Here is a 26,844-nt window from a genome sequence, read left to right on the forward strand (position 1 = left end):
TCTGTGTCTGTCTCCCTCTCTCTCTTCCCCTCCCCCACTCATGCTCTGTCTCTCTCACTCTCAAAAATAAAATAAAAACATTTTAAAAACTAAAAAAAAAGGAAGGTAAAGTTAATCGAGTTAATGAGCGTGTTGTATTCTTTTGAGATACTTGACTATGGCAGAGAGGTTGTGTGTGTGTGTGTGTGTAAAAGTTACCAAGGTTAATAAACCTATGCATAGGTTATAGGGTGAGAGTGAGCAGAGAGGGAGAGGTTGAATATACATTTGGTTTGACAGGATCAAAAATTTAAAGTACATATTTCATGACCTGGTGTTTCCACTTTTCAATACTTGTCCTAGAGCAGTGGTTCTCAGATTTTAGTGAGCATCACAGTTACCTAGGAAACAGATTCCTGGACCCCTCCTCTGGAGATTCAGTAGGTGTGAGTTGAGCCTGAGAATTTGCATTTCTGAAAAGTTCCCAGATGATGCTGTATTTTAGCAATGAACACTTGGAAACAACCTAAATGTTCAATAGGTGGGAAAATGGCTAAACTGTGGTATAAACACACTGAAATACTCTGTGGCAGTTAAAAAGAATGAGGTAAGTTTCTGGATACTAAAGTGAAGGATCTCCATGACCTGTTACACTAAAAGACCCAAGATGGGGCACCTGGGTGGCTCAGTCAGTTAAGTGTCCTGACTCTTGATTTTGACTCAGGTCGTGATCTCGTAGTTCATGAGTTCGAGCCTATATAGTGTGGTACCATTTACATTAAGAAAATAATATGACCAATCTATATATGTATGTGTGTATTAGGAAAAAACTTGGACGCCCACACATTTAATGGATAATCTCAAGGGAGGGAACCAAGTTTGTAGGGGTGGGCAGAAGGTTGGGAGTTGCTTATAGAGAATGTTTGCCTTACTTTATTGTTGAATGTTTTTACAAGGAAAGTTTATGTATTGTGTAATTAAAATTTTTAATTTTTTTTTTTTTTTTTACTGTTTTATTTTTGAGAGCAAGCAGGGGAGGGGCAGAGAGACAGACACAGAATCTGAAGCAGGCTGCAGGCTCTGAGCTGTCAGCACAGAGCCCGACATGGGGCTCACCTTTGGGGGAGGGGAGAGGGACTGGAGATGAAGCCAATCATAAAGGCCAGTGATTTAATCAAGTGTGCCTACATAGTGAGCCTCCATAAACCTTTCAAATTCCATTAAAATTTCTCATTAAAATTTATTTCGTACATTTTTCTCTCTCTCCCTCTGGCCCTCTCCCCTGCTTACACTCTCTCTCTCTCTACAATAAAAAAATAATTTATTTTATACTTTTTCTTCCTTTCCCTTAATAATGAATGTGGAGGTGATAGAATTTTGTTTCAATTCTCTGTAGCCTGCAGACACTGCTGGACACACAGGGATAGGGATTCTTAACCAGGAAACTACATATTTCACCTGTGTGTGAACCCTGCAGATTGCATGCTAAATTTACGTGTGTGTGTGTGCATGCACGCGTATGTTTTTGGATTGGTTGATGATCAGTGATTTTTAAGTACATTTTCATGTGAGTTCCTGACCTAACAGAGGATTGCAGAATAATGACAAATGCTAAATGTTCTTTGGGAACTCTTTACTTTTAAAAGATGGCACAGGTAGTGCTCACTCCTTGTTTTCAGCAAATAAGGAGAAAATGTGATGTTGTGGTAACATATATTTTGTCTTCACCCCCTGATTCCTGATACAAGAGCTTCTAAAACCCTTGTTGGTAACTTCCTGAGTCAGGGGTGAGAGGAGTGTTTTTTGTTACTCATAATAATCCCCTTACAATTTATTAACTTCTGAGTTTATGCTAATGAGGAACTTGTGGGTCCCTAGGTAGCTTCTACGCAGGGCTGGTTGCAGTAGGAACCAACCCTGTGATTATGGGTTGCAATTTTCAGGACCTCAGAAGAGGTGCTAGAGATTAGGCTAAACACCAGTAACCAGTGATTTAATCAATTGTACCTGTGCAATAAAACCTCCATAAAAGCCCATTCAGAGACTTGGCATCTGAAGTGGAACAGTCTTGTGGGACTGAGCCTTTAAACCTGTAGAGTGTGACACTAACTCTTGATAGTGTCAGAATATGATGGAATTGTAGGACATCGAGTTGTTGTCAGAGTTGGAGAGCTGGTTGCTGGTGTGGAAAAATGCACCCATTTGGTGTCAGAAGTGTTGTAAGTAAAAACAGTTCAGAGACAAGTGGCTGTATTGTGTTACTTGCAGCAACCCTGAGAGCATTGCTACTGAAATCAGAAGGGATACTTGGCTTTTTTAAAGTTAGGAGGTTTGGTAGCGGGTGCAGTAGAGTAAGGAATTTTAATGTTGAGTTGGAGGGTGGTTGTACCATATGGTTTTAGTCAAATAAGGAAGGAAATGAAGCTTTGAGCTGGATGTGGGACTGGGAAAAGAGGAAAGAATCAAGAGGGTAGAGGCATGGACAGAGGTTAGACACAGCAAAGTGGGAACGTCAGGTGGGGGATCACCATTGGAAGGAGAAAGAATTACCAAATATGGGGCTAAAGGGGTGTGTGTTTTGACTTGGTTGAAGATGGCATGAATGACAGTAATGGTTGGGTGGACCGTACTCTATGTTACTGGAGTGTGCAGACCAAGGTCATAGATGGTGTTGTTAGTCTGATGGGTAGCAGGTAGCACTCTGCTTGAAGGTCAAGAGGAACACTCCTAAAGGTGTTCTGTTGTGTTTGAATAGGACCTTCCCTTAGCAATTAGGTAAGAAGTTTAACTGGCTTCTCTCAATGGAATCCTCTGCCCATGGAGACTAGGTGGCTATGTGTGGTGAAATAGAGAGGCCGAGAGCAGCTTGGGGGGATAGGGCCCTAGAGCAGGGCTCTCCGTAGTTTATACATGAACTTGACATTTATTTATTCCTTTCAGTTGTTATACAGCATTAATTGTGGGCATTCATCATAAATATCTTACATAAATTGTAGCTGTGTAGTAGTTGACCGGTGTTAACTGGAGTGAGTCTTTTTGCTGAATCTTTGCTTCCCCACCCACTCTTATTGTCTTTAATTATTCTCTATGTGTAAAATGAGATTGGTTGTGCTGAATCTTTGTAGTCCCTTCCCACTCTTACGGTTTGCTTCCTTGAAACGCATTCAGTATATGGAGTTTTATAAAATTAGTACTTGAAAAGATGGTTGACCTTTTGAAAGCTTTAGTAAAGGTTTTTTTGTTTTTTGTTTTATTTATTTATTTATTTATTTATTTATTTTGAGAGAGAGAGAGAGATCAAGCAAGCAAGCACACACACAAAGGAGGCTGGCAGAGGGAGAGGGGAAGGATCTTAAGCAGGCTCCATGCCTAATATCATGCCCAACATGGGGCTCAATCTCAAGACCGTGAGATTGACCTGAGTCGGATGCTTAACTGACTGAGCCACCCAGGTGCCCCAAGATTTTTTTCTTTCATTCCTTTTTTGGAAATTATTTATCCAAGGCTGGAGGTATCTAAATCAAGAAAGCTTAAAGGGGCACCTGGGTGGTTCAGTCGGTTAAGTGTCCGACTTCAGCTTAGGTCATGATCTCACGGTTTGTAGGTTCGAGCCCTGAGTCAGGCTCTGTGCTGGCAGCTCAGAGCCTGGAGCCTGCCTCAGATTCTGTGTCTCCGCCCCCTCCCCTGCGTATGCTCTCTCTCTCTCTGTCTCTCTCTCTCTCAAAAATAAACATTTTTTTTTTTTAATCAAGCTTAAATTCTGTTTTAGGTACTGTATTTTTAGTTTTGCAGGTAGTGATCAGTATTCACTATCTATGTTGTCACTTCAGTAACAGTACTTTCTTTTCTCTAAACAGAGAAGCTGAATATTAAGTTTGTGCATCCAGAGGCTAGAACTGGACTGCTGTCTTTTGAGGAGAACCAGAGAATTAAGAAACTCCATGAAAAAAACAAACAATTCCTGAGTGTACCACGGAGGTGAGTTGAACAAGAATGTGGGACATTATAAGGCATAACAAGACCCCTGAGTATAAAATTTTTAATTTGGTGTTCTCTTTTTGCCTGTTTCCTTTTCTCAGCTGTCATTATTAAATCCAAACCCCATTTTATTTTGGTAACTCGTGGATTGTTTTTTCCCTCTGTAATTGTTTCAGACCAAAGTGGGACAAAAACACTAGTCCTGAAGAACTCAAACAGGCAGAGAAAGATAACTTTCTAGAATGGAGACGTCAGCTTGTCCGGTGAGTATTAGAAGATAGGAAGATTTGTCTTGAAATTCTGAGTCTGACATTTTGGTGTGTTTGCACTATTTGCATTTTGAAGGCTTGATTCTTTTAGAAGGGAAATGGTAGATTTCTTCTTATAAGTGCGGTTTCTTTGTGCAACCAGCATTGCTGGGTACTCATGCATCTTTGCCCAGAGATGGTAAATTGATTACTCTGCTCCATTCCTGGCCTTCTCTCTTTTTCATACCCTTCTGTAGCCATTAGTCATCCTGGAGTTGATCACCGCTCTCTTGAGCATTCCTCCAGAAAGAGGTGCGTGGGAGAAATGTCATTTTGTGTGCTAAACTTCCAGGGGTTAAATAGATTAAGTATACAGTTTCAAATTTGATTTTCATATTGACTCAGTAGAAAGTATATAAAAACAATTTGATAGTATTTGTGTGCGTGTGTGGGGGTGTGTGTGTGAGCTTATTTTTTAATGCAGTTAATTTGAGTGTTTATACTACTGGAAACCATCAGTTATAATCTGGCAAAGATATAAACTTTTCATTCTAAAGCCAGGCTAGAAGAGGAACAAAAGTTACTATTGACTCCATTTGAAAGAAATTTGGACTTTTGGCGCCAGCTGTGGAGGGTGATTGAGAGAAGGTAAGTTACCATTTTCTTTTTGTGTAACCAAGACATTAGTAGTATTACATTAATCATATCTGGATGTTGATGAATGCTCATAGGCTCACGGGGCGGGGTGCTCAGGGCTTAAAATATGCAAAAAGCTATTGATAATTATTATAAAAACTGAAAATAAGATGCTGTATTTCTTTTAAAATACTGATTTTTTTTTTTTTTTTAGTGAACACTTTGATAGCATGTAGGAATGGTAAATGTTTTCTGTAAGACGAGTTCTAAAGTACCTACAGTTATTTCAGCAAATGTCTGTTGAATTCTATTGGAAATATGGAAAATATGGGTGTGAACAGGAGTAGGTATCTGACCACAAAGAGAAAATATGTTGGGCAGTGGGCATCAGGGGCACACAAAGGAATGAAATGCAGTCTTGTCAGATGATTCAATACCCAGTAAATCCAAAGTGCTTATGATTCTTGCTGTGTTACAGATAGAAAGGCAGTGGGCTGTGTTCTTACAGAGGAAGGAGCAGCTGATAAGGATTGGGTGGAATCAAGGAGTGGTTTATTTTAATTGGAATTAGAAGGGTTAATTTTGAAAGGGTTAATTTTACCTCAATTATAGGTAAAAGGTGGATTATACCTCAATTTTTTTTTTTTTTTTTTAAGTCATTTACATGCCTTCCCCATCCTGCTCCCTCAGGGGCAGAGACAGGGCTATTGGGCTGGAATATGGGGAAGTCTCAGTAACAAGGCAAATCTCTAAGTCTGAAAAAAAGTAGAAGCTTGCTGCTGGTTCCCAGGGTCTGTGCAGGCCCCTTTGATTCAGTTAGGCTTCAGTGAGGTTTGGGAAGACCCACTATGATTCTTCTGGGAACTTCTTTGGAGCAGAGTGGATCTCTCCTTCAGTGCCTCATTAGCAGTTGAAGATGTGGACTGCTGAAATGCCTGTTTTCTTATTTCCAAAGAGAAATAATAAGCTTTAAAGTAATGAAACCTCACCTTGGAATACTCCCATCTGCACATTTACAGTATTGTTTTTTCTGTTTGTTTTTTTTTATTTTAGATTTTCTATTTATTATATTGTCTGTCTTTCCTCTCTGTTCCTTTTTTTTTCCATTTATTCTGGTTTCTGACTTTTATGTAAGAGGCCTTTCTCACATGTCAAGCGATGTTTATTGTGTTTGTATCTAAGAATGAAGCATTACAAAGGGGATTGACAAGACCACCTGTTTGGATGGAATTTGCCAACTGGTGACTTCACTGTATAGGACTGAACAGGGATCAGTTTTATTTTGTTGAAATACCCCAAAATGTTAGGCTCTATGGGTGTTTTCCCTAGATCCAGTCAGTTTCTTAAAGATAAAAATTCTCTCCTACTGAGAACGTCGCTAAAGGTGGGAGTATAATACAAGGTGTGTGGGCATGTTCACCATTGGGTATGTAGGCTTGTTTAATCCACCCTTTTTCAGTATAGCATCTCTTTCCCGTCTTCTCCTGTTGCTTGAGGTTCCAATTCTGGAGACTCTTGGGTTCATTTTCTCTATAAGAAACCCTAGCCATCTGCTATTGGAATAGAAGAATCAGACGGCATAACTGCCAAACTGAACGGAACAGAAGAGAGCTCCTCACCAGATTGATGTCAGTCCCATTCTTCACCCTTGCCTCAAGGCCTTCATCTGATGCCTCTAGTCCTGAGCTCCCTCAGGGCTCTGAGGCGTGAACAGGCTTCTTGATTGCGCTACCATGTCTCAGTTGCTGCTGTTCTTTCATTCTCTTTATCCTAACGAGCATCAGAGTTTGCTTTTGTTTTTGTAGGTTTTAAGAGGGAACAGAGGTAACCATATGTGTTCCTTCTTCCACATTTGAGAGACTTTTTATGTCCCTAAATAAGCTACTGGTTTCCCCAGAGTGAGCCTGTAGCTTCAATAGATTTACAATATTACTTGTTCTGTTAGTTTCATTATGTTGTATTTTTCTGTTTATAAGAGAGAGCGTATTTCTAGCTCAGTATAGTTTAGATCACATGGAAGTGGATCTGAATTACATAGAAATTTTTTTTTTTTTAACGTGTATTTATTTTTGAGACAGGGAGAGACAGAGCATGAACAGGGGAGGGCCAGAGAGAGGGAGACACAGAATATGAAGCAGGCTCCAGGCTCTGAGCTGTCAGCACAGAGCCCGACGCGGGGCTAGAACTCAACGGACTGCAAGATCATGACCTGAGCCGAAGTCGGCTGCCTAACCGACTGAGCCACCCAGGCGCCCCACATAGAAATATTATTAATAAAGGGACTACTGCCACATTTTTTAACAGGAAATATTGATGTGTTTTGCATAGCAGATGTCTCCTGTTTGGTAATAGGCTAGCTAAGCCATCTGGCTCTTTAATTTCGAGAGTCATTACTGGAAAAGATTCGATGTATACCCTGTCATTGAAATGCAGGAAGCTGCTGGGGCACTGAGGGCAGAACACTGTATTCCAGTAAGATAAGGCATTATTGTGCTGCATGAGCCTTTTCTGGTATACAGCACTTTGCATGTGCTAATTCAGCACATGAAGCAACTGCCTTTTTTTTTTTTTTTTGATGTTTAGTTTATTTTTGAGAGCAAGTGTGAGTGGGGGAGGGGCAGAGAGAGAGGGAGACACAGAATCTGAAACAGGCTCCAGGCTCTGAGGTGTCAGCACAGAGCCCGACGCGGGGCTTAAGCCCATGAACCATGAGATCCACCGGAGCCAAAGTTGGACACTTAACCAACTGAGTCACCCAAGATCCCCAAAGCAAGTGGTCTCAAGTTTGTCTTTTCTTCCTAGCGTTTCTGAGCTCATTATTGTTTCTCCATGTTTGCTGGGTAGACCTAATGTTTGTGGACCTTGCAATTTTAGTTTATTAGGTTTTGTCCATGTTTTGCAGTCATTGTTCCATTTACTGTTAAATCCTCCCTTTGAAAGTGGTAGCTATTACCTTAAGAAATACTGGGACCCACTTAATACAGAACTTAACAATGTGTCTTAAATTAGCAAGTCTGTGAATTCCTTTGAATCACATTATGAAGCTGGAAATTGAACTAGTCTGAAAGAAAATGAACTGTGAGGGGCACCTGGGTGGCTCAGTCCTTTAAGCATCTGATTCCTGATTTCGACTCAGGTCATGATTTCTCACTGTTCGTGAGTTCGAGCCCTGCATTGGGCTATGAGTGCAGAGCCTGTTTGGGATTCTCTCTCTCTCTCTCTCTCTCTCTCTCTCTCTCTCTCTTTCTCAAATAAACTTGGAAGGAGGGAGGGAGGGAGGGAGGGAGGAAGGAAGGAAGGAAGGAAGGAAGACACACTTTGATTGTCAAAGCCCTGCCTTATATGATAAGCTTGACTTAATACATTTCCTCAATGTCCAGCCTAGTTGCATAAGCATTACCTCAGAACAGGCCAACCAGGCATGGATTTTTAGGAGACTGCCATAAGTATGTCTGCAGCTTATTTCCTTCCTTCCTTTCTTCCTTCCTTCCTTCCTTTAAATCCAAGTTAACATATAGTGTAATAATGGTTTCAGGAGTAGAATTTAGTGATTCATCACTTACTTATAACACCCAGTGTTCATCCCAAACAGTGCCCCCTTCAGTGCCCATCACCCATTTAGGCCATCCCCCTGCCCAACACCCCTCCAGCAACCTTCCGTTTGTTTTCTGTATTTTAAGAGTCCCATATGGTTTGCCTCCCTGTTATTTTTCCTTCCCTTCCCCTATGTTCATCTGTTTTGTTTCATAAATTCCACATCTGAGTGAAATCATATGATAGCTATCTTTCCTGTGACTTAGTTCGCTTAGCATAATACATTCTAGTTCTGTCCACGTTGTTGCAAATAGCAAGATTTCGTTCTTTTTGATCACTGAGTAATATTCCAGTGTGTGTCACACACATAGGTATACCGCATCTTTTTTCATTCATCAGTCATGGACATTTGGGCTCTTTCCATAATTTGGCTATGGTTGATAGCAGTGTTATAAACATTGGAAGGGGGGTGCATGTGCCCCTTCAAATATGCATTTTTATATCCTTTGGATAAATACCTAGTAGTGCAATAGGGGAGCTCTGTTTTTAATTTTTTGAGGAACCTCTCCCTACGGTTCTCCAGAGTGGTTGCACCAGTTTGCATTCCCACCATCAGTGCAAAAGTGTTTCCCTTCTCCGCAGCCTCACCAACATCTGTTGTTTCCTGAGTTGTTCATTTTAGCCATTCTGACAGGTGTGAGGTGGTATCTCAGTGTGGTTTTGATTTGTATTTCCCTGATAATGAGTGATGTTGAGCATTTGTTTCATGTGTCTGTTAGCCATCCAGATGTCTTCTTTGGAAAATTGTTTGTGTCTTTGGTCCATTTCTTCCCTAGGTTATTTGCTTTTTGGGTGTTGAGTTTGATAAGTTCTTTATAGATTTTAGATACTAACCCTTTATCTGATATGTCATTTGCACCTATCTTCTCCCTTTCTGTCAGTTGCCTTTTAGTTTTGTTGATTGTTTCCTTTGCTGTGCAGAAGCTTTTTATCTTAATGAGGTCCCAATAGCTCGTTTTCATTTTTGCTTTTGTTTCCCTTGCCTCTGGAGACCTGTCTAGTAAGAAGTTGCTGTGGTCGAGATTAAAGAGGCTTTTGCCTGCTTTCTCCTCTACGATTTTGATGGCTTCCTGTCATATGTTTTGGTCTTTCATCCATTTTGAGTTTGTTTTTGTGTATGGTGTAAGAAAGTGGTCCAGGTTCGTTTTTCTGCATGTCGCTGTCCAGTTTTCCCAGCCCCATTTGCTGAAGAGACTGTCTTTATTCTGTTGGATATTCTTTCCTGCTTGGTAGAAGATTAGTTGGCCATACATTTGTGGGTCCATTTCTGGGTTCTCTATTCTGTTCCATTGATTTGTGTCTGTTTTGTGACAGCACCATAGTGTCTTTGATGATTGCCGTTTTGGTACACAACCTAACCTTACACCTAAGAGGTGGAAAAAGAACAGCAAATAACGCCCAAAAACAGCACAAGAAGGGAAATAATAAAGATTAAAGCAGAAATTAATGATAATGAAATTAAAAGAAAAAATAAACAGATCAACGAAACTAGGAGCTGGGTCTTTGAAAGAATTAACAAAATTGATAAACCTCTAGCCAGATTGATCAAAAAGAAAAAGGAAAGGAGCCAAATAAATAAAATCACGATTGAAAGAGGAGAGATCACAACCAACACCGCAGAAATACAAACAATAATAAGAGAATATTATGAGCAATTATATGCCAACAAGTTGGGCAATCTGGAAGAAATGGATAAATTCCTAGAAACATATAAACTACCAGAACTGGAACAGGAAGAAATAGAAAATTGGAACAGACCCATAACCAGTAAAGAAATTGAATCAGTAATAAAAAATCTCCCACAAACAAGAGTCCAGGGCCAGATGGCTTTCCAGGGGAATTCTACCAAACATGTAAAGGATAGTTACTACCTATTCTTTTGAAGCTGTTCCAAACAATAGAAGTGGAAGGAAAACTTCCAAATTCATTCTGTGAGACCATCATTACCTTGATTCCAAAACCAGACAAAGACCCCACTAAAAAGGAGAACTATGGACCCAATTTCCCTGATGAACATGGATGCAAAAATTCTCAACAAGATACTAGCAAATCAAATCCAACAATACACTAAAAAAAAAAAAATTACCATGATCAAGTGGGATTTATTTCTGGGCTATAGGGGTGGTTCAGTATTCCCAAATCAATCAGTGTGATACATCACATTAATAAAAGAAAGGATAAGAACCACATGATCCTCTCAGTAGATGCAGAAAAAGAATTTGACGAAATACAGCATCCTTTCTTGATAAAAAATTTCAAGAAAGTAGGTATAGAAGGAACATACGTCAACATCATAAAGGCCGTATATGAAAGACCACAGCTGATATCATCCTTAATGGGAAAAAACTGAGAGCTTTCCCCCCAAGGTCAGGAACATGACCGGGATATCCAATCTCATCACTGCTGTTCAACACAGGACTGAAAATTCTGGCCTCAGCAATCAGACAACAAAAAGAAAAGGCATTCATATTGACAAAAAAGAAGTTAAACTTTAACTCTTTGCAAACAACATGATACTCCACTTTTGGAAAACCCAAAAGACTCCACAAAAAAACTGCTAGAACTGATTGATAAATTCTGCAAAGTCACAGGATGTAAGCTCAATGTACACAAATTGGTTGCATGTCTTCTATACTCTAATAATGAAGCAGCAGAAAGTGAAATCAAGGAATCAGTCCATTTACAGTTGCACCAAAAAGACCTAGGAATGAAATACGTAGGAATAAACCTAACCAAAGAGGTAAAAGATCTGTACGCTGAAAACAAAGAAAGCTTATGAAAGAAATTGAAGAGGACACAAAGAAATGGAAAAACATTTCATATGCTCATGGATTAGAGGAACAAATGTTGTTAAAATGTCTATACTAACCAAAGCAATCGACACATTCAGTGCAATCCCTATCAAAATACCACCAGCATTCTTCACAGAGCTAGAACAAACAATTCTAAAATTTGTATGGAACCATCTATCTCTTCCTCCCCCGCTTGCACTCTGTCTCTCTCTCAAAAATAAATGAAGATTAAAAATAAATGGGGCGCCTGGGTGGCTGAGTCAGTTGAGCATCTAACTTCGGCTCGGGTCATGATCTCACAGTTTGTGGGCTCAAGCCCTGTGTCAGGCTCTGTGCTGACAGCTTGGAGGCTGGAGCCTACTTCAGATTCTGTGTCTCCCTCTCTCTCTGTTCGTCCCCCACTTGCACTCTGTCTCTCTCTCTCTCTCAAAAATAAATAAAGTTTAAAAAAAAAAAATGTAAATTTGTATGGAACCAGAAGAGATCCCGAATAGCCAAAGTAATGTTGAAAAAGAAAACCAAAGCTGGAAGGATCACAATTCCAGACTTATTTCCTTCCAGTGGCAGTTGCGGCTGCCCCTTAGAGCATCTTTCCTAGCCACAGAGGCAGGATGGGAAGGGTGATCCTCCCAGGGAAGTGAGATACTTGCTCTTGCAGTGCTAGGGTGCTGTAGTCCCCACTACATTTGTGAGGGCTTTAAGGAGCTTGTATCAGCTACAGAAGGTTCTCTTACTCCTGCATCTTCTATGTGACAGAAGTTGGACTCATCATTCCTGCTTCAGTGTGGCATCTTAAGTTGATATTTTCCTGTTTTGTATTTGTGCCATTTAAACACATTGTTGGAACTGATGGATGATGATTTGCTGGATGTATGCTTTCTCTTGTCAGCCCTGGGTTTAAAAAACGTACAGGCTTTGATAGTGGCTGCTGTCAGCAAGTGATTTATTAGTTTTCTTTTGAGGTCTTAACCCCAGTGTGGATTAGGTACTGAGTATGCAGTAGACCTCATCTTGGATTAAAGTATTTGGAATACTCTTTTGCCTCACCAGGAGAGTTTACTAGAAGATCCAGTTGAAGTTTTAGCAATGAAACATCATCAGGGTCCTCTCGGACATAAAACAGCAAGAGAATGTTATGATTACAGGCATGTCCTCTGGTCCAGACAGAGCTCCCTTCGAGCTCCATCAGGAGTAGCTGGTGACCTTAGACAAGTTACTTAACTGTCCTAAGCTTCAGTTTCCTCATACATAAACTGGGGATAATTATACCTTAAAACGATTCATGTGCCAAGTGCTAATATATGGACAGTGTTTGCTATTATTATTATGTGGTCAGTGTTTCACTTCACAATGATTGGAGTATCTCATATTTCTTTTTCAGTGATATCGTGGTCCAAATAGTGGATGCTCGAAACCCACTCCTGTTTAGATGTGAGGACTTGGTAAGTAAAGTGTAACAAAATTCAAATGTGCAGTCCTCGGAGCTGTGGTGGGAGGACGGCCTCACTGACAGCAGTAACTGTAGGCAAGCGTTCTGTTCCCTCCTCTAGCTTCAAGTAGGCCCCCTCTCCTCCCAGGGTCGGGCGCTTACACACTGCTGCTGTTTAGACAGGTGTTTTCCTTCTAAAACAATCATTTTCATCTGCAGGAAGGGACAAACACATGAACTCTCTAGCTTCTAGTTTAGAAGCGAATTTGTTAATAGATATTTGCCAGTGTTTCTCATTTTTTAAGAGACATCGGTTTAAATAACATTGTACTTTTTAGTCCCGTCTTACCCATCCTGTCATGTTCTCTCTCCTCACACCTTACTTACTACCTGCTGTGATATTTTACAGTGAACTGTTTGTAAAACACCACAGGTAGTAATAATTAAGGAGTGAAGATTACATGAAAGAATGTAATACAGGCTTTGAATTAGTACAACACTGTACACATGTGAAGTATTCCTATTTGTGTTTGAGGACCATGATAGTACGATATTTTTAAATCCATTGGTGAGAGACAAAAATCTCATTTGTGAAACTCTTGTGAAGTCACACTCTGGTGTGTTCCCTAATGAAGAGCTGTGTTTGGGAATTAATATCAATTAATCGAGTCTTGTTTTTCTTTTAGTCCCTGCTGGCTGACAAATCTAGCTCTGCATTTCTTTAACTGTGTAAAAGAAACACTTCGGCAGTATCAGAGAGAGGAACAACAGTATTTAAAGTGGAAAGATCTATTACCCTTCAGCAGGACAGGAGAGCATTTCATTTTACCCTTTCCAATTTTTTATGTTGAGGGTACTTCTAAATGTATGTGACCTACCTTTCTCAGAGCTTACTGGAAGGATCATTAGAATGTAGCAGGATGAAAACTCTTTAAATTAGGGTTGACTTAAAACTAGGGGCAGTAAAAATTTTTAGTCATACTTGGGGGTCTTCAGTATAATTTGCCCAATATTTACTTGTTTGAAGAGGCCTTTCTAAATACCTTTGTCTTGCCCAGGAATGTTACGTGAAAGAAATAGATGACAGTAAGGAAAATGTCATTCTGATAAATAAGGCAGACTTGCTGACTGCTGAGCAGCGGAGTGCCTGGGCCACATACTTTGAAAAAGAAAATGTGAAGATTATCTTCTGGTCGGCTTTGGCTGAAGCCATTCAACTGATTGGGGACTCTGAGGTAACCTGAGGGCTTTTTCAGGTTGGGTTTCTGGGAGGAAGATTTCAGTTTCTGATTAGTAAGCTTTGGGTTGGTTGGTTGGTTGGTTGGTTGGTTGGTTGGTTTGAAGTTTTGTGGGAATTCAGGGATTTTTGTTGGTTCCCTAAATGCTCTGATAGTAGGATGATCTATACTATAGAAAAATGAGTCACAAGGTTGCTTTCTCTGGTTGTCAAATAGTCTGACATCTCTGGGGCTCTGTGTTACACACTGACACTAGCTAAAATTTTTAATTCTTTTAGATTTTCGGCAGGAAGTTGAATAGGAAGTTTCATAATGACTTTAATAATAGTTTTTAATAGGAGGCAGCGACAACCAAAGCCTGTACCTCTACTTCTCAGGACTTGAGTAGAATCTCTTTTGACATTGTTTTCAAAACGAAATGAAGTAATCCTAAAGCTATACCATGTTCTCTTTTAACCCAAATTTTACAGAAACAATTTGGGGGTGGGGTGGGGTGGTGGCGTGAATGTGTGTGTGTTTTAAGTTTATTTATTTTGAGAGAGAGAGCAAGCGTGCACAAGCAGGGTAGAGGCAGAGAGAGAGGATCCCAAGCACAGAGCCCGAGGTGAGACTCGAACCCACAAACTGCGAGGTTATAACCTGAGCTGAAGGCAGATGCTTAACTCACTGAGCTTCAGGCGCCCTGTGTGCTTGTTTTAAGTAATCTCTACCCCCAATCTCCACCCATCGTAGGGCTTGAACTCACAGATCGAGTCACATGCTCCACCAACTGAGCCAGCCAGGTGCCCCTGGGGTTTGTTTTTTAGTAAAAAATATAACTAATAACTAATAATAACTATGAAATGAAATTAGTAGTAGAATCTTAGATCTGGAAGAGACCTAAAGTAATACTTTTTTTCCTAGCCTTCTCCTTTTATCTCTGTCAACCATGTATTGACTTGTGTGTTGAGCTGGGTATCAGTGAATATAATACCCTCTCCTGATGAGTTTATAGGTTAGCTCACCTCCATGGCAAACAGATAATCTCTCTGTGACTACATTAAATGACAGAGACCTGGTAGCTCACTGTTCCTGTCTTCATTTAGAAAGTTCTTCAGGGGTGTCAGCGTGGCTCAGTTGGTCCAGCTCTTGATTTCAGCTCAGGTCATGATCCCAGGGTCATGGGTCTAGCCCCCTGTTGAGCTCCATGCTGAGAGTGGAGCCTGCTTAAGATTCTGTCTCTCCTGCCTCTCTCCCCTCCCCCACTCCCCTATCCACCCCCACACCCCGCTTGCTCGCGCATGCACACACACAATCTCTCTCAATAAAAAAAAAAAAAAAATGTTAGAGAAAGAAAGTTTTTCAGTTTAGTGAAGCTAAGTTGGCCTCCCTAACCCTTGATCTAAGGACTCTTCCTTTGTCCCCTTAGTTCTCTCTTCTGCAAACTGTATGTATTTTCTGCCTTTCTATTCATATTCATTCAATATCTGGGGCACTCTTCATCTCAAGTGCCTGTTTGCCTGTGTCAGGATAACATTAAAATTGGTGGCACCTAATTGAATATGTTATTCTAGATATGGTTTGCCCAGGATGTATACAGAGAGACTATTAACTTCTTGTAATCAGGATACTCCTAGTAATTCAGAGTTTTTGTTAATTCACCCCATTTCAAAGGAGCTATATTATGGTCTTGGCTAATTTAACCTGTGAACAACCAAATCCCTCAAATATCTTTTAAAAATGAGAAGACTTAATGCAAATCTCGCCCCATATTTACATATGGAAAAAGTTTTTGTGTTTGTGGTTGGTTTTTGTTTGTTTTTGAGAGAGAGAGCGCGCACGAGCGCACGCACAAAAGAGCGCAAGTGAGGGAGGGGCAGAGAGAGGGGGTGGACAGAGGATCCAAATTGGGCCCTACACTGACAGCAGCAAGCCCAGTGCGGGGCTCGAACTCACAAACCATGAGATCATGACCTGAGCTTAATTCAGATGTTCAACCAAGTGAGCCACTCAGGCTCAACTTAGGACAGTATTGTTCCTCTGAAATATTGTTAGTGTTTGGGGCTAAGGTAGAGAATTCATTTTGGTTGTGCAATTTGCTTTTCTCTCCTTCTAGCTTTGAATCTGCAGATGTTGTGTGTTTGTGCTTCTGTATATTCTTTCCAGTCATTGATGTTAAACAGGTCAGAACCAAGGGGAGAGCTCTGTAACCTTTTGTGAACTTACTAAGCACTTGGTACTAATAAGCATTCTGATGTGATGAGTACAGATGTGTTTGCAAGGATAGAACAGTAAGGATCATTCTGTTGTTACTATTGTTAATAAAAACTAACCCATAAAAAGTTTATTCTGTGCCAGGCACCACTATCCTAAGCACTTTGTATATTTTATTCATTTAATCTTCTCAACAGTAAATGTAAGTGCTTATTATCCTCAGGTAGTCTGGCTTCCTAGTTTGTCCTCTTAACCATTATTTCTGTTTCACCTCTTTCCTGGAAGCCAGCATCTTACTGAAGGCTTTTGTTGTTGTATTTTTAAATTATCAAAAATGAAAAAAGGATTAGTTTCTACATCTGTAGTCTTCCCTGAACTGTTACCAAGTAGTACGTTCCACTTTTTTACATAATCTGTTCTCAGGAAACCCTTGTTGCCTCCTGTTGACGACTATCTTTTTAGGGCTCACCAGCTGCCTTGTGGACTTACTCCCATATCCAACTCCGAGTTAACAGTGTGTGGTTATGGAAGATATTCTTTCTTCCTTCTTAGCCATCATTTACTCCTCCCAAGTCTTCTGAAGTCTCTGATGTTTTTTATGATTTCTCAAGACCAATAACTAACTACTGTTGTGATGTATCAGTAATCACATCTGTCATTTGAGTATCAAACATGAACTTACGGGGCGCCTGGTGGCTCAGTCGGTTGAGCGTCCGACTTCAGCTCAGGTCACGATCTCGCGGTCCGTGAGTTCGAGCCCCGCGTCGGGCTCTGGGCTGATGGCTCAGAGCCTGGAGCCTGCTTCCGATTCTGTGTCTCCCCCTCTCTCTGCCCCTCCCCCATTCATGCTCTGTCTCTCTCTGTCTCAAAAATAAATAAAACGTTAAAAAAAAAATTAAAAAAAAAAAAACATGAACTTACTAGAAATAGTTTGATAATCACTGTACTCGCCTATCTGAAGCTTGGTTCTTCCTTTACAGTTGTTTAACCCCTTCTTATTTGAAAGAGCATGACAGTTTTCAAGCCGAGTACCTTAGTTTTTTCTTGGCCATCTGTTAAATTGCACTGTTTTCCTAAGAAATTGGCTTTCCCCTTATTTTTATTTTACTATAACTGCCACAAAGTCCTTCTGTTGTCCTTCTCATTTTTCCTGAACCTAAACTGCTTCTAGTTTTAGGTGGGGTCTTTTTTAAAAGTCTTTATTTATTTATTTTGAGAGAGAGAGAGTGCACGTGCATTGGGCGGGGCAGAGAGAGAAATTCCCAAGCAGGCTCTGCACTGTCATCGCAGAGCCCCATATACAAACCCACAAACCAACTGAGCCTTCGAGGTGTCCCTGGTTCACATTATTGTTACCTGTTTCTTTCATATTTTGAAATGATCCAGAAGAGTTCACGGTGAAGACACACCATCTTCTTTGCACTCATTGTTCATTTCTCATAGAAATTGCTCCTAGTTCTGTAGTTCTGTTATAAGCCATACTGTTTTGTTGTGGGTTGTTTTTTTTTTTTAAGGTTTTTTTTTTTTTTGTTTTGTTTTGTTTTTGAGAGAGAGAGAGAACATGAGCAGGGGAGGGCCAAAGAGCGAGAGCGAGAGCGAGAGCGAGAGCGAGAGAGAGAGAGAGAATCCCAAGCAGACCCTGCACTGTCAGCACAGAACCCAACGTGGGGCTCAAACCCACGAATCATGAGATCGTAGAGTTGAATGCTTAACCAACTGAGCCACATAGGCACCCTCATGCTGTTTCTTTTTGACTCACCAGGCTTGACTGTGAAATCGTGCCTATTTTCTGTGATGGTTTATGTCACTACTTTCCTAAAATTTAGGATACCTGTTTAACTCCCTGTGTCCTCTTCTGTGACGATTACTCATTCTAACATTAGGTAATTTAGAAATGATACCAGGTTTGTATCACTTCTAAATCCAGACCAATTCACTCCTGTTGATACAAATCAATATAGTAATACTATAAATTGTCTTAGTTTTGCTTTAATATCAGTAGGAATTCAGAAGAATTTACACATCCCTAAAGAGTAAATGATTTTTATCTTTTTTTTCTTTTTTGCATATGTGAATAATTTTCGCATGTGGAGTTGAGTTTTGTTTATTTCATCCTGAGGGAGCTGTGCTGCACAGCACTTTGATTGATTAAAGGCAATTATAAAGGAATAGCAGTTTCCTTAAATATGCAAACCAGAGTCTTTAAAAATGCAAATGTAAAAAATTCAAATTATAAATTCTGCCCTTCTTGCTTTGTGCAGAGAAGAGAATGTTAAATGTTTTATTGTTAACGAGAAATGCTTTGTTCTATAGGCCGTTGTAAAATGGCATACTGACAAAGAATTCAGCTTGACATGGGCTTTTCTAAGCTCTTGCTTTCTTTAAAGATGTATCTATTACAGAAGTAACGCATGTTTTTTGTACAGACTTCAAATAATACAGGAATGCATAAAGTGACAGTCCACTGTTCCTCCCGTCCCCAGAGGGCACCACTGTTGATAGTTTGGTTGTGTCCTTGCACTGAAAGACTTACATTGTCTCCCTGTTTTCACCTTTTCTGGTCTCCTTCATGGCTTTTCTTGTCCTCTGTTCTTCAATAACCAGATCTGAATACTTTCATTAGAATGAAAGATGCCATTGTTCTACCCTTCTGAACTTTTGTGGTTTCTGTTATTTCATCAGGAACATGTGAACGAGGGTGCTGGAGAAGCCAATACAACCGAGTCCGAAAACTCCAGTTGTGATGAGGCTGAAAATCCTCACAGTGAGACCGAACAGCTCCTGGACGGGGGATCCCCGCCACTTGATGAAGTTGCCAGTAGCGATGAAGACAACAGTGAGTACGAGGACTGTCAGGAGGAGGAGGAGGAAGTTTGGCAGACGTGTTCGGAAGAGGACAGCAACCCTGACGAAGAGCCCTGTGGCTGGGACAGGAAGGAAAGCTGTACTGTGGATTCTGAGGCTCAGGGCAGGAACACCCTGGAGAAGAGGCACACACGCAATTTCAGCCACCTGGTATCAAGGCAGGAGTTATTGGAGATCTTTAAGCAGCTACACACCGGGAAGAAAGTGAAAGACGGACAGCTTACCGTTGGACTGGTAAGGTGAAATAGGTCCTGAGATTGTTACCACATGGGTATCTTTATATCCAGTCCATTGGTAGCTACACTGGAATCCAAGGGACTACTAACCAGGCTTCTGGCATCATTGGGAACGTTATTGCCCTCTTGTTGCCCACTGGCATTGTGGGAGTAGGCAGTGTGACAGGAAAAGTCAAAAGTGTACTCTTTCAAGGCTTACATTGGCTATACCTCTTTTCATAGTAATTATCTTCTCCCACCTTCCAGTTCAGCGCTACCAGCCATGTGACTTCCCAAGAAGTACTTGGAAGAGAGCACTTTTAAGACCATTTTCACTCTTCCAGGTCAATATTCTTACCTTCTGGAGGCTTATGGTGTCATGTGATCCTTGCGAATTTGTACGGTAAATGTTCCAGATGCATTCTAGGGAGAATCCCAACATCTTTGGGCCAGGTACAACAAGATTGGTGCTTTGGTTGCATAAGAATAGGGGAAAGGAGGGGCGACTGGGTGGCTCAGTTGGTTGATCCTCCGACTTCGGCTCAAGTCATGATCTCACAGTTCGTGAGTTCCAGCCCCATACCTGGCTCATGGCTTACAGTGTGGAGCCTGCTTCGGATCCTCTGTCCCCCTCTCTCTGCCCCTTTCCCGCTCGTGCACATGTGTGCACACTCTCTCAAAAATAAACAAAAAACGGGAAAGGAGATCACGTCCCTAGCTACATATACACTAATTCTAGAGGTGGCTGTGAGAAGTACCCAAACCTCAGGGGTGTACAGCAGAGCTCCAGACAGCCCCATCTTTAGCTAAGGAAGTGTAAGATGTTAGAGATGGTATCTTATAGATCTTCCATCCAAGCAAGAAAACAAAACAGTGAATGAAAGTAGATCATGGCAGCCTTAAAATCTTCTAGCATTTAAGTTACGTGCTGAGTAGAGCAATCCTAATTGCTTTGAAGCACTGTCCCCCTCCCAAAGCGTACTTAAAATGATTATAGCAGATTGACATTTTATTTTAGAACACTAGTTAAAGGAATTGTCCCTGGAGCCAGGCAGACCTAGTGTAATTCCCAGTTCTACAGTGGAACAGATTTACTTGCTATAAACTTTGGGAAATGTAGCTAATTTCTCTTAGCTTTACAACTCCACTTCTGTATATTATTGCTAAAAATTCATTTTCTATATGCCACCAGAAAGCCCAGCTTCCCTAAAAGCTAGTTTATTTCTCACATTTACGGACATGCTAAGCAGCCTCGCCACTTTCTGAATGTCTTCCTCTAGAAATCTTGAAAATAGGTTAATTTACTCATTCCGTGAACATTTATTGATCACTGGCCACATGCCAGGTGTCCTGCTGGGCCATGACAGTCAGTGTATCTCCACCCTCCCAGAACTTCTAATTCCAAGTGTAGGGAGTGGTAGAGAGGACATCCAGCGCCCTATAGGAGTTGTATAATGAGGAACCTGGTCTGCAGGAGGTGGGGGAGATGACAGCAACAGAAGTCCCCTGCCCCCAACAAAGGACATGTAAACAAATGGTAACATGTTATGTAATCAAGATATAAATAAACACAAAACATGAGAATATTGAAATTAATGAGCAGTTGTCTGACATATTTATGTAAGAGGTTGCACCTTAAAGTACAATGTGACAATGGAAGGAAGAAGGGCCTTCAGACAAACAAGGTAAAGGTTTAAACCAAGCCCCAGGAATGGAAGTATGTCCATGGACCAGTAGGTGGCAGTATGGCTAAGCATGGAGAGGGGCAAGAGCAAAGCTGAGCAATGGAAGTGATGTGTTACGAGGCCTGTACTGGGGGTGGAAGGTTTGGGGTTTTATGTTCCATGGGGTCAGTATTTGTAATCTTCCAGTCATGCTGACGGAGGATTGTTTGAACCAGGTAAGAAGGAATTGGATTTAGAGGTACAGGGAAAAAAACCTAAGAAAAAGCCTGGAGCAAGACTGGCATGATTTGAGCATTTATTTGAGAATCTTTATATGATTCTGCTAAGACTCACTGAAGAGTTTTAATAGCTTGTTAACCCACAGCAAGTCCATGTGCCATTTACCATTGTTAACCAATAAGATAGAAGCTTGCTGGTAAGTTACTAAAAATTAAAAGTGATTGTATGTTGTGATGATTAAAATACCTATCTGATGCTTGACTTCACCCACAGTGTGGAAAATACAAGAGAAACTGAAATGCCTGTAAGATGGGACATCGTGGGTAGAGCTGAGAACAAGGGGCTGAGGTTTACTGTAATATCTGCTGTTACAGCAAGACCTCTACAAATAAAATGTACTTAGCTTGACTGTGCATCACTGGAGACCTGTCTGAATAAATACATCCACACTGCAGGGGAACAAATTGTCCACAAACAGCACCTATTTCAAATAATCTTTTGAAGCAACCAGACACGCTGGAGTTGCACTATTTATGTATTATCTTTGGGTTTGATACACGTACTGTCAGACGCTAGTAACTTAGGTGTCTCTTGCAGGTGGGCTACCCGAATGTTGGCAAGAGTTCCACAATCAACACCATCATGGGCAACAAGAAAGTGTCTGTGTCTACCACACCTGGTCACACCAAGCATTTTCAGGTATTTCTGCAGCATCAGCCTGTTTCCTCCTTAGCCAGTTCCTCCGGCTGGGTTTTCTGAGTTCTTCACCACTCACATGGTGGTCTTTTCCCTTCCTCTGCTGTGTGCCCAGCGTAAACCTCTCACTTGTCTTTCAGACTCTCTATGTGGAACCTGGCCTCTGCTTATGTGACTGCCCGGGCCTGGTGATGCCATCCTTCGTCTCTACCAAGGCAGAAATGACTTGCAATGGAATCCTCCCTATTGACCAAATGAGAGACCACGTTCCCCCTGTGTCACTAATATCCTTTCTGTTTTACAAAGACTGGTTGTTACGTGTACACTAGGGCTTCAAGTTTGTTTTGGACTTGGCTTTGCATTGGATGTATTGAAAAACCTGAAACACTTAACAGTAACTTGCCCAAGTTTATATGTGAGGTAGCATCAGGATTGCAGAACCTCACGTCCTGAGTGCAGCAGTGTCGCCTGGAATCAGTGGAAGAGCCCAGTCTTGGATCTCAGCCCCGAGTTGCAAACCTGAATCCTGACACTGCCATTTGACTATTTGTGTGATAAGCTTGCTTCACCTTCCAGAAACTCTCTTTTCTGAAAAGTGCCAGTAATAACAGCTCCTTCACAGTTGATAAGACCTGAATGAAGAGATATACGTGTTTATGGTTTGAAAGACTTCATACTCTTAAAATGTCAATTTTTCTCAAATTGATACATCAGTGCAATGCAATGCAATCCCAATCAAAATCCCAGCATGCTTTTAAAGTATGCAAATAGGCCTACCAAAAAAAAAAGGAACTCTGCTGCTTCCCAGCATAATGAGTCAACTTATGTGAAGCACCTAGGATAATGTGTGACATGAAAAAAATATTGTTAAGAACCACAGTGTCTTAAGATCTTACCCTACTTACAAGCCAACAGGTTAGTCTGTTACTGTTCCGTGGATGCTGGAGGAAGATAGGAAGGAGACTCCGTGAAACTGACATGCCAATTTGTTAATTTATAAGTAGCATGAAGTTTCTGGCCCTGTACAGTTCTTGACAAGATTCTTCATGACTGCCCTGAAGGCCACCACATTTTATTTACCCCAATTTGATTTCTCTTCCTGTAAGAAACAACGAGAAAGAATTCATCTGCCAGGATTGATAAAATACAGTGTATCGATAAAATAGAATAGTATATAGTTGTTAAAAATACTGCACTAAGTCTGCCTGTGGTAACCTAGGTAGATCTCAAAAGATCACATATACGGTGTGACACCCATTTCTGTAAAAATTGTCACCTCACAGAACAGTACTTTGCATTAATAGATACATGTGAGTGTAAAAGTGGGAGAAGCAGACCAGCGGAGGTTTGCATTTGTAATACAATTTAAAAAAAAAATTTTTTTTTAACATTTATTTATTTTTGAGACAGAGACAGAGCATGAATGGGGGAGGGTCAGAGAGAGAGGGAGACACAGAATCTGAAACAGGCTCCAGGTTCTGAGCTGTTAGCACAGAGCCCAACGTGGGGCTCGAACTCACAGACTGAGATCATGACCTGAGCCAAAGTCGACGCTTAACTGACTGAGCCACCCAGGGGCCCCTGTAATACAATTTTTAATAGACGAAATTGTTACCACTTCTTGATAGTTGGGAACACAGTTGTTACATTATTTATGCTTTTCTGTATATTTTCCGTTTCTGTTTGAATTAATAATCGGATGTGTATTGAGCATTCATTACAAGCCAGATAAGGTTGGGTTCTGTGGAAGCTATGAGCATGAATCAGCCATGGATCCTGCCCTTTCTGGATTCGGCCTCGGGGGCATATGGGGCATGTGCATGAATAGCCGGTACAAGGTAGAATGGTATTTAAAGAGAAAGCATTTGAAAATTCCTGAATAACTGTACTTCTTTTTTGGAGACATAAAAAGGCTTCGGTCATAGGAGTGCTAAAGTACCATGGTCTCAGAATTAGAGGCATGTGTCAGAAGCCGTGGTGGGGAGGGGTCAGTTCAAGGTAATGGATTCCTTGACAAGCTTATGTTTGCCAGAATATTCCAAGATATGTTTTAGAAGCTACCTATGGCATTAATATCATAAAGCCTAGAGAGGATGAAGATCCCCATCGACCTCCGACATCAGAAGAACTGTTGACAGCTTACGGATGTGAGTTGTGATTTATTTTAAAACATGAACAATTAAATGAACAAAAAGTAACAACATAGTTAATGAGAGCAACTACTCCTGCAGAGATAGAAATTTACATTTTTCCTTAGTATTTGTCATGTCATCTTCCAAGGTTTGTGCCTTCGTTGTCTCTGTTGGCCTTGCCTCCAGCTACCTGGTCTCCAGGTAGCTGCCTTGGTGGTGGGTTCAGAGAGCAGCAGTAAGGGAGGGGAGCTGACTGCTCCGTGAGTAGCATTTTACTTCAGTGTGGTAAGTGCTTTCTGGAGTTAGAGGAGGAGATGCTTTGAATCCCTTGCCTCTCCTCAGGTCTGCCCTTTGCTTTCACTATAGCAGTCAGGCCCCTCCCTGTTGAGTGCCTAGATGCAGACTGTTGAAAGCTCCCACAGAGAGCACCAGCAAGAGCCAGCAGTTGTCACATGCCTCTAAGAAAAGGCCTTGAGGGCATTCACTGTTTAGAAGATAACCAGGTGTAGATACGATTCAGATTGAGGCTGTGCTGGCTTTTTCTGGAGTCTTCTCCCAAACAGGAAAGAAAAGGGATGTTGGGAAGAAAATGAATATGCTGTCAGAGCAGGTAGGAGAGTTGTGAGGGCAGCATTGGAAGGGAAAGCCCTCAGATTGGGACGTTGCTGAATGTGGTCAGGGTAGGGACACAAAACAGCCTCCCTCCCCTTCCATCAGTCCCTTGGAAACCTTGTTTGACATTAACTTGACCTTAGCTTAGTTGAGAGACTTTAAAGAGGATAAATATTAAGCCATTTGTGATGAGACCGGTGTAGTCACAAAACCACGTAAGAGACCTTAAAGATCACTCCACCTCTCACCTCTTTTTTTTTTAAGACGAGTAATCTGAAATCAGAGCATGAAATGACTTGCCTACAGTGGTGTCTGATCAGTGGCGCATAGCCTGAGTTTCATATTCCAGACCTCTTTCCAGTAGTGGGCTTCCACCAGACTTTCCATTTGATTGGACTTCCAGATAAAACTAAAAGTAATCGTTGTTTAAGATTTTTCACCTAATGCTGATAAAATCAGAGTAAGGAAAATGCCAGTTTGTAAAGATGGATGACCACATACGTATAGTTTCTAAGATCATTTTGCAGGTCTGTAAAGAATAGTCTCTGACAGGGGCACCTGGGTGGCTCAGTCGGTTGAACGTCCAACTTCGGCTCAGGTCATGATCTCACAGCTCGTGAGTTCGAGCCCCACGTCAGGCTCTGTGCTGACAGCTCGGAGCCTGGAGCCTGCTTTCGGTTCTGTGTCTCCGCCTCCCTCTGCCCCTAACCCACTCACTTTCTGTCTCTGTCTCTCTCAAAAGTAAATAAACATTTAAAAAAAAAATTTTTTTTTTAAGAATAGTCTCTGATGGTTCATAAGACATTGCTAAATAACTTTAATTTGCGTATCTTTACTGATGAAAGGGAACATCTGTGCATATGCTGGCCATTTCTGTTTCTTCTGGGAATCACCTTTTTCTATGCATCTTTTGTTCTTTTAAGGATTTGTAGGACTTCTTTGTGGTGTCTTTAGCCCTATATATGTTAACAATTTTAACAGACTTTTTCCTTTTTTGCTTGATGGTGTTTGGTGTTTTACTTGGAAGGGCCTTCCCTATCTTAAAAGGATAAAACTATTTTCCTGTAATGTCTTTTTTTTATGTACCTTTAGATTTTTAATCTGCCTACGTGTTTTTTTATGTATTGTGCGATCTAAGGTTCTAACTATTTTCTTCTGAACTGAAAGAGCCAGTACACAGCTACTAAGTGAAGGAGCTATTTTTAACCCAACCCATCTGCCAAAGGCCATATTCTTAACCACTAGGCTCTGCTACCCCCTCTAGTTGAGTTACTATTAGAGGGATCTTTGTTGTATGTTTGGGAAATTGGGGAAAAAGCATAGATACATTATTAAACAAGAAGACTTACTGTATTGCTTTTGGTTTTGCTAATTGTAGTGACGGCATAGCATTCTACAGGTGGCCTCCGTATGTAAATGTTTAAAATCAAGAGATGAAAGAAATAACTGGAGTGGAGAGAGATTGAATGTGTGTGTCAGCCCTTGGTGCTAGGCTATCAGAACAGTGTGGTCTGTTCACCCAGATTGTCGGAGGTCTTTATAATGCTACCAGAATGTCTTCTACCATGACAGTTGCTTTTTAAAGCTAGAGAGTAAGGATGCGTAGTTGGTGTGGTAATGGACTAAACTTCCTTCACCTCAGTTGTCTTCGTTGTGATTTGCCGTCTTCTAACTTCAGTTTTGCACAACCCATCTCTCCTCACAGATATGCGAGGATTCATGACTGCGCACGGGCAGCCAGACCAGCCTCGGTCTGCTCGCTATATCCTGAAGGACTACGTCAGTGTAAGTGAGCCCAGCTCCTCGATGCTCTTGAGTGAGCAGGCCTCCTCTCTCACGGCGCCTAGACGCCAGCAACCTGTTGCGTCACAAAGGAGGGATTTTCTCCTTGAGGGTGTATTGTAATTGGCAAGATCCAGTGTTGGCAAGGTTGGCGCGGGTCTTCTGCGGGAGGAGATCCGCAGCCTCGGCATGGCTTTCTTGATCCGGGGGAGTTGGCGTCATGTGAGCCAGAGATGGAACCAACAGCACGATTAACGAGAGAGAAAGCTCTCTGCACGTTGTCAGCGAAAGTGATAAATGCGTGCCTCTGGCTTTGCCATCGCCTGCAGCTCCTTTTGCAGCTGTGTCACAGTCCTCCTGGGAGCGGAGCGTCCGTATGCCGTTCTCCCTGCGCTCGCCCGGTAACGGTACTCACAGCCCTGCCGAGAATAGTGCTGTTTTCGGTGCGTCGTCTCATTAAAGATACATAACGAGTCTGTCCACATCACAGATGAGGACGTGCTAAGTTTTGGGTTTTCCTCATCAGTAAAATAGGAACAAATAGTAGCTGT

The 26,844-nt window shown here is 41.3% G+C and overlaps 1 protein-coding gene across 1 annotated transcript in view; it reads left to right on the top strand.

Moving 5' to 3' along the window:
• The window catches only part of LSG1 (large 60S subunit nuclear export GTPase 1), a 36,258-nt gene that overhangs the window by 4,936 nt on the left and 4,478 nt on the right, over nt 1-26,844 (top strand). Inside the window, exons 3-12 of the mRNA XM_043594552.1 lie at nt 3,837-3,957; nt 4,134-4,220; nt 4,767-4,853; nt 12,609-12,669; nt 13,715-13,891; nt 18,770-19,186; nt 21,669-21,770; nt 21,908-22,051; nt 23,791-23,914; nt 26,217-26,296. Of these exons, the coding sequence (XP_043450487.1) occupies nt 3,837-3,957; nt 4,134-4,220; nt 4,767-4,853; nt 12,609-12,669; nt 13,715-13,891; nt 18,770-19,186; nt 21,669-21,770; nt 21,908-22,051; nt 23,791-23,914; nt 26,217-26,296 (1,400 nt within the window). The remainder of the gene's footprint in view (nt 1-3,836; nt 3,958-4,133; nt 4,221-4,766; nt 4,854-12,608; nt 12,670-13,714; nt 13,892-18,769; nt 19,187-21,668; nt 21,771-21,907; nt 22,052-23,790; nt 23,915-26,216; nt 26,297-26,844) is intronic.

The sequence above is a fragment of the Prionailurus bengalensis genome, chromosome C2, assembly GCF_016509475.1.
Source record: "Prionailurus bengalensis isolate Pbe53 chromosome C2, Fcat_Pben_1.1_paternal_pri, whole genome shotgun sequence".
Lineage (NCBI taxonomy): Eukaryota > Metazoa > Chordata > Mammalia > Carnivora > Felidae > Prionailurus > Prionailurus bengalensis.